Consider the following 14,223-nt stretch of genomic DNA (forward strand, 5'->3'; position numbering starts at 1 on the left):
TAACTGACAGCCGGCTCTGCAGTGCATCAAACTTTGATGCTAAATCCTCATTGCCTTTGCACTTGTTTTTTGGTATGAATTTTTTTTCTGATTTTTTTGGACTAATTTATTATCTGTTTTGTGACTTTTTTGCACCTTTTTAAAGCTCTTTGCTAATTTTCTTTCCAGGTTGTCAATGTAGGCGTGGTTAGCTATTTTCAGATATTTTAGCATAATTTATATTTTTAAAAAGTCTCAACATTTTGTGCAGTTATATTCCAGTACCTTAGTGGAGCAAAAAAACTGTCTATTTTTTGTTGTTGTGCAGTTGAAGACTAACATGTCACATTTTAATGCTTATTGATGGGATCTTGCAAATGTTCACTCTAATAGCTCATGCAGAAAAGCGTGTAAATCTGACGTGTGCTGTATGATCTTTGTTGGTAAAGCACACGGACAGCACACTGACCCCCGTTATTCAATAGGGCTGTTCAGATTAATGATTTTTTTCTCGGTGCGACTGTTTGTGAAAAAAAAATTGCAGCATACATTACTTTTCTGACTATATCGGATGATATTCACCAATTCAAGTCTATGGGTACATAAAAAGTCGGATCTCACACATCTCACATGCTCCGTGTAGCATCTGATTTTTACAGATACATTTCTAATATAAAGCTGGGAAAATGTATGCAATATTGTACATGTTTTACTGTAGATGTATGAATACGGATGGCACATGAGTACAGGGTCGGACTGGGGTGTCCGCGGCCTGCAGGGGGAATTGACCTTAGAGCTATATGCAAATATTTGTTAGCCATTATCCCAGTTATAATGGAGCGTCAACTGTAAAACGAAGGCGGCTCCTGCACATCTACTGTGTGCCACCATAACTGAGATGTACAATTACGGTAGTTTGCATTAAAGGGCTTCTTTGGTTAAAAGAAGTTATAATAATACCACATACAAGGGTGAAATATCGCCACACCGTGACCAGATTACATATTACCCCCACATAGTGACCAAATAATACCACATACAAGGGAAAAATACCATCACACCATGGCCAGATCACATATTACCACCACATAGTGACCAAATAATACCATACTTATTTTGAATAAGAACTACAATACTAACAAAACTATTATTACATGACATTATACACAGGAGTGTATAGTTTACAGTATAGTGTATAGTGTCAGTGTACAGGTAATACAGTGATCACCAGTGACATTATACACAGGAGCTCTGTATATAGTGTACAGGTAATACAGGGATCACCAGTGACATTACACACAGGAGCTCTGTATATAGTGTAAGTGTACAGGTAATACAGTGATCACCAGTGACATTGTATATAGTGCCAGTGTACAGGTAATACAGTGATCACCAGTGACATTATACACAGGAGCTCTGTATATAGTGTCAGTGTACAGGTAATACAGTGATCACCAGTGACATTATACACATGAGCTCTGTATATAGTGTTCTTCATCTGGCACAGACCGCCATCACTTCTCCCTGCCGGGACTTGTCTCTGCAGAAAATAACAGTCATTTATATCTGATCTCCTAGTTCACATTCCCCACTTTTTCCCCGACTTCTTCACTATGCCAGAGGAAGAAAAACAGTGACATAGTGCCACCCTGCATAGTAACAGGACTCCCCTTTGGTTTCCTCCCATGGAAAACTGTCTCCTAAAAAGTAAATTATATTACAGCAGTAATAATATCCCCTACTTGCCACAATAAACTAATAATGTATGTTCCTCATTCTGGCACCCATACAGTAATTAAAGGGAACCTGTCAGGTCCCCCATGTCCTCTGACCCAGCAGCATTCACTTATTTATCAGTAAATTCCTCGCCTAACCAGCCCTGGATAGCTTTTTTTTAAACCTTATTTTTATAGAAAAACAGTATCCAGGGCTGGTTAGGCAGGGAATTTACTCATAAATAAGTGAATGTTGCTGCGTTGGAGGGCATGGGGGATCTGTCAGGTTCCCGTTAAGTCCCTCATCCTGTTTATTTAATAATGTGACCCATCCTGGCCCCCTATGTCCACTGGCCCTGGCTGTGCCTCCTAGGTCCCTTGGCCCTGGTTCTGCCCCCTATGTCCCTTGGCCTGGCCCCAGCATCATGCCGCATCCACAGTGACAGAAGTGTAAAAAAAAATCCTTCTTAATTGCTTGCGCTCCAGGCGCTGTGTGGCATTCTCTTCTTAGATCCGGCGTGCTCATGTTAAAATGGCCACTGATCTAGCAGTGGCCAGCGGCTGACGTGAGTGCGTCCATTGCAGGTGCCACATGACACTGATGTCATGATCTGGCACTGTCACTGTCATTCGCTGCCTGCGTTGGGCGCACACACATCAGACACCGGCCTCTGTTAGGTGGGCAGCCTATTGCGATGGGGCAATACATTCCAACTGAATGTGTGTCTGAGGACGCACATTCAGTTGAAACCAGCGGGCCCCCTCTACATCCTGCTCGTTGGCCCGCCAAGGCCCCGGGGCCCACCGGAGGATTCTCCGGTGTCCCAGTGGGCCCGTCCGACCCTGCATGAGTGTATGAAAAATTGTCCCTGTTTCGTCCAGAAAACTCAGACGATTTTTATCTGATTTTCATCCATGTGTCCGTCTTTTTTACCTCCGTGTGACTTTCGTGTGAGATCCGTTTTCAAACATCTACATTAAAAAATCTACATGATCAAATACAGTCTCTTAGGGTTTATAATAGAAATGTATAAAAAAATCGGATGCAACGTAGATGTCCTGTGTGGGATCTATTTTTTTTTAATCATAAATTTTATTGGGTATGTCTCAACCGAGACTCTGAAGAAAGGTAGTGCATGCTGCGATTTTTTTTCTCTCGGACAGAGAGAAAAATCATTCATCTGAACCACACTATTGAATAATATGGAGCAGTGTGTTGTCCGTTCAAAAAAATTGGATAGCACACGTCCGATTTATTTGCTCGTCTGCATGAGCCCTAAAGCTAACTTCCCATGGAACATATTTGTTGTGGACCTCTAGCAGCGGAGGTCGAGTAGTGATACCCTCAGCAGTATATATTGCTGAAAATATTGAGAAAAAGGTACTTCGGCATTAAAAAAAATGCACTGTATGAATGAGATTTTAGAAATCTTATTTATTTTGCTGCTACAATAAAATGCAAGAAATAATGTGCAGAAACTAATGCAGCGTGTGAACAAGTGCTGAAAGACATCAGATTTTTGCACTTTGAGAACTTAGTCTACAACCCCAGGCAAAAATTATGGAATCACCGGGCTCGGAGGATGTTCATTCAGTTGTTTAATGTTGTTGAAAAAAGCAGATCACAGACATGGCACAAAACTAAAGTCATTTCAAATGGCAACTTTAGGGCTTTAAGAAACACTAAAAGAAATCAAGATTAAAAATGTGGTACTCAGTAAGGGTAATTTTTTTCAGACCAAGCAGAGGGAAAAAGTTATGGAATCACTCAATTCTGAGGAAAAAAATATGGAATCACCCTGTAAATTTTAATTTCCAAAACTAACACCTGCATCAAATTAGATCTGCTCGTTAGTCTGCATCTAAAAACGAGTGATCACTCCTTGGAGAGCTGTTGCACCAAGTGGACTGACATGAATCATGGCTCCAACACGGGAGATGTCAATTGAAACAAAGGAGAGGATTATCAAACTCTTAAAAGAAGGTAAATCACGCAATGTTGCAAAAGATGTTGGTTGTTCACAGTCAGCTGTGTCTAAAATCTGGACAAAATACAAACAACATGGGAAGGTTGTTAAAGGCAAACATGCTGGTAGACCAAGGAAGACATCAAAGCATCAAGACCGGAAACTTAAAGCAATATGTCTCCAAAACAGGAAATGCACAACAAAACAAATGAGGAACGAATGGGAGGAAACTGGAGTCAATGTCTGTGACGGAACTGTAAGAAACCGCCTAAAGGAAATGGGATTTACATACAGAAAAGCTAAACATAAGCCATCATTAACACCTAAACAGAAAAAAACAAGGTTACAATGGGCTAAGGAAAAGCAATCATGGACTGTGGATGACTGGATGAAAGTCATATTCAGTGATGAATCGCGAATCTGCATTGGGCAAGGTGATGATGCTGGAACTTTTGTTTGGTGCCGTTCCAATGAGATTTATAAAGATGACTGCATGAAGAGAACATGTAATTTCCACAGTCATTGATGATATGGGGCTGCATGTCAGGTAAAGGCACCGGGGAGATGGCTGTCATTACATCTTCAATAAATGCGCAAGTTTACATTGATATTTTGGACAGTTTTCTTAGCCCATCAATTGAAAGGGTGTTTGGGGATGATGACATCATTTTTCAAGATGATAATGCATCCTGCCATAGAGCAAAAACTGTGAAAACATTCCTTGAAAGAAGACACATAAGGTCAATGTCATGGCCTGCAAATAGTCCGGATCTAAATCCAATTGAAAATCTTTGGTGGAAGTTGAAGAAAATGGTCCATGACAAGGCTTCAACCTGCAAAGCTGATCTGGCAACAGCAATCAGAGAAAGTTGGAGCTAGATTGATGAAGAGTACTGTTTGTCACTCATTAAGTCCATGCCTAAAAGACTGCAAGCTGTTATTAAAGCCAGAGGTGGTGCAACAAAATACTAATGATGCATTGTACAGTCATGGCCAAAAGTTTTGAGAATGACACCAAAATTATATTTTCACATGATCTGCTGGCCTCTGGTTTTTATTAGTGTTTATCTGATGTTTATATCACATACAGAAATATAATTGCAATCATATTATGAGTACCAATAGGTTATATTGACAGTTAGAATCAGTTAATGCAGCAAGTCAATATTTGCAGTGTTGCCCCTTCTTCTTCAAGACCTCTGTAATTCTCCCTGGCATGCTCTCTATCAACTTTTGGACCAAATCCTGACTGATAGCAGTCCATTCTTGCATAATCAATGCTTGCATTTTGCCAGAATTTGTTGGTTTTTGTTTGTCCACCCGTCTCTTGATGATTGACCACAAGTTCTCAATGGGATTAAGATCTGGAGAGTTTCCAGGCCATGGACCCAAAATCTCTATGTTTTGTTCCATGAGCCATTTAGTTATCACCTTTGCTTTATGGCAAGGTGCTCCATCATGCTGGAAAAGGCATTGTTGGGCGCCAAACTGCTCTTGGACGGTTGGGAGAAGTTGCTCTTGGAGGACATTCTGGTACCATTCTTTATTCATGGCTGTGTTTTTAGGCAAGACTGTGAGTGAGCCGATTCCCTTGGCTGAGAAGCAACCCCACACATGAATGGTTTCAGGATGCTTTACAGTTGGCATGAGACAAGACTGGTGGTAGCGCTCACCTCTTCTTCTCCGAATAAGCTGTTTTCCATTTGTCCCAAACAATCGAAAAGGGGATTCATCAGAGAAAATGACTTTGCCCCAGTCCTCAGCAGTCCACTCCCTGTACCTTTTGCAGAATATCAGTCGGTCCCTGATGTTTTTTCTGGAGAGAAGTGGCTTCTTTGCTGCCCTCCTTGAAACCAGCCCTTGCTCAAAGAGTCTCCGCCTCACAGTGCGTGCAGAAGCACTCACACCAGCCTGCTGCCATTCCTGAGCAAGCTCGGCACTGCTGGTAGTCCGATCCCGCAGCTGAAACAGTTTCAAGATACGGTCCTGGCGCTTGCTGGTCTTTCTTGGGCGCCCTGGAGCCTTTTTGACAACAATGGAAGCTCTCTCTTTGAAGTTCTTGATGATGCGATAGATTGTTGACAGAGGTGCAATCTTTGTAGCTGCGATACTCTTCCCTGTTAGGCCATTTTTGTGCAGTGCAATGATGGCTGCACGTGTTTCTTTAGAGATAACCATGGTTAACTGAAGAGAAACAATGATACCAAGAACCAGCCTCCTTTTAAAGTGTCCAGTGATGTCATTCTTACTTAATCATGACTGATTGATCGCCAGCCCTGTCCTCATCAACACCCACACCTGTGTTAATGGATCAATCAATAAAAACGATGTTAGCTGCTCCTTTTAAGGCAGGACTGCAATGATGTTGAAATGTGTTTTGGGGGTTAAAGTTCATTTTCTGGGCAAATATTGACTTTGCAAGTACAGTAATTGCTGTTAAGCTGATCACTCTTTGACATTCAGGAGTATATGCAAATTGCCATTACAAAAAATGAAGCAGTAAACTTTGGAAAAATTTGTATTTGTCTCATTCTCAATACTTTTGGCCATGACTGTAGTGTTCTTTTGTGTGTTTGTTTTTCACGATTGCATATTTTTTTCCTCAGAATTGAGTGATTCCATAATTTTTTCCCTCAGCTTGGTCTGAAAAAAATTACCCTTACTGAGTACCACATTTTTAATCTTGATTTCTTTTAGTGTTTCTTAAAGCTCTAAAGTTGCCGTTTGAAATGACTTTAGTTCTGTGCCATGTCCGTAATCTGCTTTTTTTCAACAACATTAAACAACCGAATGAACATCCTCCGAGCCCAGTGATTCCATAATTTTTGCCAGGGGTTGTAAAAAGTCGCAAAAGATTGAAAAAAAATGGCGTCTATGATTTATCACTCGTTATACGCCCGTTCAGATAAATTTGGTCCAAGAACAAAATCAGTCAAAAAAGGCAAAAACAGAAAAGTGACATAAAAATACAATAAAGAATTGACCCCTTTGTGCCAGTAATTTAGCAAAAAATGTGGCACAATTCTAGAGCAACTTCTTTAGTAATTGTGAGAACAATGATTTACAAAATTGTATAGGGAATGTTCACAGCTCTCAACACAAAATCTCAGCAAACCCCATGATAACTGTATCAAGTGATTGCAGAAAATGTGTCATTAATCAGTGGAAAGAAGACTAACTCCGTTTCCCCTAAATCGCTTCCATATGACTAAGTAAGTGGAGTTTCAGGTATGTACAGATATTGCGTTGCTTTTGCTGTACACAAACTGGATCTGCCACTTTTATAAGGCTGAGAGTTGACACGGTACTGATAAAACGTATGACTTTATATTGTTGAACATTAAATACTCATTCTTCAGATTCTTCTTCTACAGACGGTCATCAGCCTTTCTCCCAGACACACAGTATGGTAACACAAGACCCCACAAACAGCTGCACTTACCCCTGTGTTGGGTGTTCCTCTCCCAGACTGTACATTATTCTCACTGCTTTCTTTACGTACTCCCCCCTGAATGTGCCGGGGCTCTCGTTCTTCATTATAAAACAGCACAATCACAATATACAGGACTAGATTGCAGAGAAAACCTAAAGACTTCTCTATCCATTCAAAGAGAGACATTACTGACGTGTGCTCAGGAACAGTTTCATTTTTAAAAAATGCTATGTCATTACCAGAAGGTGGCGCTGGAGCGACCTAACTATGGAGGAGGTTAAGATTTACTTTGTATCCAGAATTAGCATTATTCCTGTCATTGTGTGCAGCCTGCATGCTATAATTAGTGAACTCTGTGTATTATGTGACGGCGGAAATTTTAGTCGCACTTTTTTTTCCATGTACTTGTTATGCAAAAAAGACACGCACAGTTTGTTCTTTTTTTTATTTAACATATGTGGACATTTGTATTTTTGTTGTCCTACATTTCCTGTATATACAAACAAATAGACTTTGCAATTTGGGCTTGTTTTCTTGAGACATTCTGATGCGCTCCATATTGTGATGTAGTTTTTAACTACACGATTTTTACAGATAAAATATCAAATAATGCGTTTCACCTCTGGAAATCTCATTGTGAAATTGTGACAATTCTCCGTAAATTGTGGGTTTGTGATGTGGACTTGGCTGACAGGTAAAAAACATCTCCTGGAAACTCAACCTTAAACATAAAATGCACAGAAATGCCATTGTGTGCTGCCTCATTCACACGACCGTTTTTTTCACGGATAAAATTCATACCCATTATAATCTATAGCTGGAACCTATGATAGGAAGAATATATCCCAAAAATACAATCAATAATGAGTGCAATTCAGCACAACCCAAATAGACACATAATTATGGATAAACCAGAAACTACTTGGGATAATAAATTAAGAATAACATAATAGATTAAATCCATGTCAATTTATTATATAAGACACCGCAAGTGTTCACACCGCCCCTCACTCCGACGTGTGTTTCACACGTGCTTCATCAGGGAGTGATGAGGGAGCACGTGTGAAATTCGTGTTGGAGTGATGGGCAATGTGAAAACATCTCCAGCATGAATTTGGGTCATGGAACCTCTGTGCTGGTGTGGCACCCCAGGGGTCTGGTTGCCACAGTAATAGAAATATTATGTCTGAGAGCAAGTGGGAGGTTTCTCTGGTCAAGAGCCCTAAGCATGCAACACCGCCCGCTCAGACCTGGGAGGGGAGGAATCTGACCTTAAAACTGGGTCTGGGGCGGGATTAGAGAGTGAAGTCCCAGACAGAGACGCAGTCGGGTCTGGAGGACAGCAGACACAGGGAAAGGAAGACCTAGGAGCTCTGTAGGAGCAGGAGCGAGTGCCAGGGGCTGGAAGCTAGATAGCTCGCCTTGGCTGAAGACTCTAAACCCGGACACGGAGTCCGAGGCTGTGGGGACATCCAGGTCCAGCAGCAGAATCCAACCGGCAGGGGATTCCATGTCCTCTGGCCAGAGAAGCCCGGAGGCACGGTCACAAGCAAGGGACCAGCACCGCCATCGTGGAGCGGAGGCTAACAGAAGGCCCCAAGTCACCGGCCGTAAGGGTGAGCACCACACAGTATACTCCGGGACGTGGGCTACTTCTACCCGCACAAAGCAAGGTAGCCAGGAAAGAGTACAGATAGACGGGGAGGCCTACAACTCCACCTGGCCAGGGGAGATCCTGCTAGCTCTCAGACTGACCAGGCCTCTACTGCTAGCCAGTACTCCCGGGAGGGTCTGCTTTATAACATCAGTAAAGACCCTGAACTGCACTGCACGGACTCTGAGTTATTCCTGCTGCGCTCGTGCACCATCACTCCCATTATCCACACTAACTGCCCTGAGGCTATACTCCTCCCATGGGGAGTTATCCCATTCTTAGCTGCACACACAACACCGCCTCAGCGGTCTGCCTTGCAGCGGCGGTCCCCACTGACCGCAATTCCCGGGTGGCGTAGTCGGACTATTATCACACTAATAAGACTGCCACTGAATTGACCACCCTGCCACTGAATTGACCTCAACACCACGGAGACTACAACCCCCAGCGATCCGGCTCCGGCTATTCCCTGCACAACACAGGCCCAGGGGGCGCGTCACTGGGATGCAAGGAGGGACCAGAGGGGCGTAACTAAGTGCCTATTCGGACCGACCCTGGTCGCACGGTGGCTTAGTCGACTCCGTGAATCAAGGAGGGACCGGACAGGTGGACCAGGTGCCACTCTGGGACCAACCTTGTGTGAGAGCAGGCCACTCCCACGGGTCAGATGGCTGAAGCTGACAGGTACAGCGGGAGAGCGCGGCAGGTTGCCTGACGGGTGATGTGGGTTGGCAAGCAGGCGGGCACGGCAGGTAGCCAGACGGGTGATCCAGGTAGGCAAGCAGAAGGACACGGCAGGTGACCAGACAGGTGATCCGGGTATGAAAACCTATCAACCAACCATACAATAAATGGTCTGTTAACCCTATAAAGACAATACAACCAAAAGAAGAAGTATTTGGAGAAAAGATTAATGTACAAAAACGAGGACCACTGAGTTGGGTTACAAATCCCTCCATATACCTATAGGTTATCTCCAAAACAACACCAAACGGGATTTAATCGTAAAAATATTAACGTTATTGAAAAATATTAATTATACAAAAAATGTATTACTCTCAAATATAAATAAGTAAATGATGGGGGAGGAGTTACAGAGAGGGGGAGGACAGCTAGAGAAGAAAAACAGGGTAGGATGGAAGAACCCTGCAAAGAGACTTATATCCCTTATGTAACAATCAATAAGTAATGATTGTTAACCTTTTCAGCCAGCCACAAAATATAAGAAAATTAATTAAAGAAGGACCATGATGACATATGTATATGTCTCATGGCTATTAATATAAAAATTCAAAAATAAACCCAAACAGACGGCCCCTCATCAGGAGATCATGGAGAAAGTATTCCATCAATGGGCACTGGAGTGATATATCATATGATAGCTCTCCCTATAGACAGTATACAATCCAATGATAAAGATTTAAATATATAGTGATGGACTATAGTCTAAAAGTGGGTACATTCTGTGAATGAGTCAATTAGACTAAGGGTTGCATGTGCAAGAGGCACATGCACATCACGCTATCAGTTCAAAGTAAGTTGTATTATAACTCCATTACCTTGGGCCATGCAGGGAAGGTGAGTGGCGGTGTGGAAGAAGTTCTGGGGTTATGTAGAAGCCTCGACGCGCGTTTCGCCGGGAACGGCTTTGTCAGGAGGCATGGCTGTCTTAGGGAAGGGGGACACCTTATGTATGATGATATACCAATCAGAATCGCTAATGTCATGGTGCTCCGCCCCGGCGATGACGCAGGCCCATGTGCGCCGCACGTGACAGCAACACAATGAGTCAAGGATTCCGCCAGAGCAAGAGCACACATGCACGGGAACGAATGTAGGTAAGTAAATAATGTGCTGCCTGAAGAAAGCACTAGGTGATCCGGGTAGACTGGCAGGCGGGCATGGCTGACAGACAGGCTGGCGGGCAAGGCTGACAGACAGGCTGGCGGGCACGGCTGATAGACAGGCTGGCCGGCACGGCTGATAGACAATCTGGCGGTCACGGCTGATAGACAAGCTGGTGGGCACTGGAACCTGAGGGCTGAGGAGAGTGTTAGCACACAAACAACAACCTTGCACAGGCACCTCCATTTTGGAGGAGGTCATGGGCGTACCCAGGATCAAAACTAGGGGGGGGCAAGCCATGGTCACAGATACCGAAGAGAAATACAGTACAGACCAAAAGTTTGAACACACCTTCTCATTTAAAGATTTTTCTGTATTTTCATGAATATGAAAATTGTACATTCACACTGAAGGCATCAAAACTATGAATTAATACATGTGGAATTATATACTTAACAAAAAAGTGTGAAACAACTGAAAATATGTCTTATATTCTAGGTTCTTCAAAGTAGCCACCTTTTGCTTTGATGACTGCTTTGCACACTCTTGGCATTCTCTTGATGAGCTTCAAAAGGTAGCCACCGGAAATGGTCTTCCAACAATCTTGAAGGAGTTCCCAGAAATGCTTAGCAGTTGTTGGCCCTTTTGCCTTCACTCTGAGGTCCAGCTCACCCCAAACCATCTCGATTGGGTTCAGGTCTGGTGACTGTGGAGGCCAGGTCATCTGCCCTTACACAACCTGGAGGTGTGTTTGGGGTTTGGGGTCATTGTCCTCTTTAAAAATAAATGATGGTCCAACTAAACGCAAACTGGATAAAGGCATTCTCTGCCTCGGGAGACCACTCCCTGGGATTTGCTCCCTTACGGGTAAGAGCAGAGATGGGAGCTGTCCGGGAGGAGAAATGAGGAATGAAGAGGCGGTAATAGTTAGCGAATCCCAAAAAACACTGAATAGCCTTCAACCCCTCAGGTCGGGGCCACTTTATGATGGCAGACACCTTCTTAGGATCCATCCGCAGTCCGGTCTCCGAGATGATATACCCCAGAAATGGCAGGGAGGTCTGCTCAAAGAGGCATTTCTCGTACTTAGCATACAGGCGATTCTTCCGGAGCCTCAGCAGTACCTGACGAACATCCCTCCAGTGAGAGGGCAGATCAGGGGAGAACACCAAGATATCGTCCAGGTACACCATGACGCAGGAATACAGGAGATCTCGAAAGATATCGTTTACCAACTCCTGGAAGACGGCTGGAGCATTACAGAGACCGAAAGGCATCATGCGGTACTCGTAGTGACCATCCCGGGTGTTGAATGCCATTTTCCACTCGTCTCCCTGGCGGATCCGGACCAGATTGTATGCCCCACACAAGTCGAGCTTAGTGAAGACCTTTGCGCCCTTTAGGCGGTCAAACAGCTCCGAGATGAGAGGCAGGGGGTACTTATTCATGATGGTAATCTGGTTTAGGCCCCTATAGTCGATATATAGACGAAGAAGAATCCTGCTCCAGATGGAGAGTTGGATTTCTGGATAAATCCCCTAGCAAGATTTTCTTCAATATATTCAGACATGGCACGGGTCTCGGTGAGCGACAAGGGGTAGATTCGCACGCGAGGAGGTGAAGCACTAGGTATTAGGTCGATGGGGCAATCATACGGCCTATGAGGTGGTAGTGTCTCTGCCTCCTTTTTTATCAAAAACATCGCATAGGACCAGTAGGGTGCTGGCAAGCCAGGTAGGTTAGCCAGAATAGACGGGGGTCGAGCAGGATAAACTGGAACCAGACTGGTCTTATGGCATTCCTGACCCTAACGGAGCACCTCTCCCGAGCTCCAATTCAGGACTGGCTCATGTCTCTGTAACCAAGGCAGGCCAAGCAAGATGGGATGAGAGAGACCGGACAGTACGTAAAAGGAGATCTTCTCCGAGTGCAGCATTCCCACCTAAAGAGTTACCGGCTCAGTGACCAACAAGATGGTTTCAGGGAGAAGCTTTCCATCCACAGAGGAAACTGCTAAAGGGTCCGCCAGACGTAGGGTAGGAATCTGAAAATGCTCCACAACGGCCTGTTGGATGAGATTCCCAGCGGCTCCGGAATCCAGATGGGCAGTCTCGAAGAAGCGGGTCTCACCACTGGTAACGGAAACGGACAGAGTCAAGTGCGGAGAGGAAGAACTCTTACTTAGGACGACCTCTCCGAGCGGTCCTAGACACTGGAGTTTCCCGGTCTCACTGGGCAAGAGCGGATCTGATGCTCAATATTGCCACAATAGAAGCAACTCCCCTCGGCACGACGGGTCTCCTGGAGACTTGACCATCTTGACTTGGTCAATTTGCATCGGCTCTGTAGAAGACACTCGTGGGAATGCAGGTTGCGAGACTGGACTTTGGAGGATGGGAGTGAGGCGCGGAGGTTTCCTCTGACGAGTCATCTCCTTAGCGCGTTACAGGAAATGGATGTCAATCTGGATAGCTAATGACACCAGGTCGTCTAGAGAGGGAGGTATGTCACGACTGGCTAGCTCATCCTTGATCCGTCCAGAAAGGCCCTGCCAAAAGGTGGACACCAGGACCTCATTGTTCCAGGCAAGTTCAGATGTGAGGGTTCGGAAACGTACGGCATACTGGCCCACAGTGAGACTCCCTTGGCGGAGTCTGAGAAGTGAGGAGCAGTAGAAGATTTTGGTCCGGTCTCATCGAACACCTTCCGGAAGGTCGCGAGGAAAGCCTGAAGATCGGACACCATAGGATCCCCTCTCTCCCACAGAGGGTTAAGCCACGCCAACGCCTCTCCGGTGAGGTGAGACATCATGAATGCCACCTTGGCCCAGTTGGAGGTGAACTGGTGTGCCAGGAGTTCAAAGTGCAGCATGCACTGATTTATGAAGCCCCACGACATAGGACGGGGTCAACACCAAAACGTGGAGGCGCAGAGAGCCGGGGTCCAAAGCCGGGTGCCACAGTGCCCCTGCGTTGAGGTGCCGACGGAGCGGGTGCCGCTCGGTTAGAGGCGGACACAGTCGGGGTGGACAGCGCGTCCAGGCGGGAGTTAACTGTCCGCAGATAGGACAGGATAATATCCTGTTGGAATCTCTGACGAGAGACCTCTTGGTACAGGTCAGAGAGGGAAGGAGCCTGGGAGCCACCGGGTTCCATGGCCTGTGCAAACTGTTACGGATCCGGGTGGTGGAACCTCTCTGGCGGGATGCAAGGAGGGACCAGAGGAGCGTAACTAAGTGCCTACTCGGACCGACCCTGGTCGCACGGTGGCTTAGTCGACTGCGTGAACCAAGGAGTGACCGGGCAGGTGGACCAGGTGCCACTCTGGGACCAACTTTGTGTGAGAGCAGGCGACTCCCACGGGTCAGATGGCTGAAGCTGACAGGTACAGCGGGAGAGCACGGGAGTTAGCCTGACGGGTGATCCGGGTTGGCAAGCAGGCGGGCACGGCAGGTAGCCAGACGGGTGATCCGGGTAGGCAAGCAGGCGGGCACGGCTGACAGACAGGCTGGCAGGCACGGCTGATAGACAGGCTGATGGGCACTGGAACCTGAGGGCTGAGGAGAGTGTTAGCACACAAACAACAACCTTGCACAGGCACCTCCATTTTGGAGGCGATGCTTTATATAGG

At 45.3% G+C, this 14,223-nt stretch overlaps 1 protein-coding gene across 3 annotated transcripts in view; it reads right to left on the minus strand.

Annotated features, from left to right (window-relative positions):
• The window catches only part of LOC141154771 (uncharacterized), a 135,905-nt gene that overhangs the window by 84,919 nt on the left and 36,763 nt on the right, over positions 1–14,223 (minus strand). For 2 of the 3 annotated variants that reach the window (XM_073641166.1, XM_073641165.1), the window contains exon 1: positions 7,104–7,328. The exons of the other annotated variant lie outside the window; for it this stretch is intronic. In XM_073641166.1, the coding sequence (XP_073497267.1) occupies positions 7,104–7,280 (177 nt within the window). In that variant the 5' untranslated portion in view covers positions 7,281–7,328. Of the gene's footprint in view, positions 1–7,103; positions 7,329–14,223 lie in introns of those variants that run through there. 3 annotated transcript variants of the gene reach the window in all.

This window comes from Phyllobates terribilis, unplaced genomic scaffold (genome assembly GCF_046119375.1).
Source record: "Phyllobates terribilis strain yellow unplaced genomic scaffold, ASM4611937v1 Scaffold_7__3_contigs__length_470593459, whole genome shotgun sequence".
NCBI classification, from domain to species: domain Eukaryota; kingdom Metazoa; phylum Chordata; class Amphibia; order Anura; family Dendrobatidae; genus Phyllobates; species Phyllobates terribilis.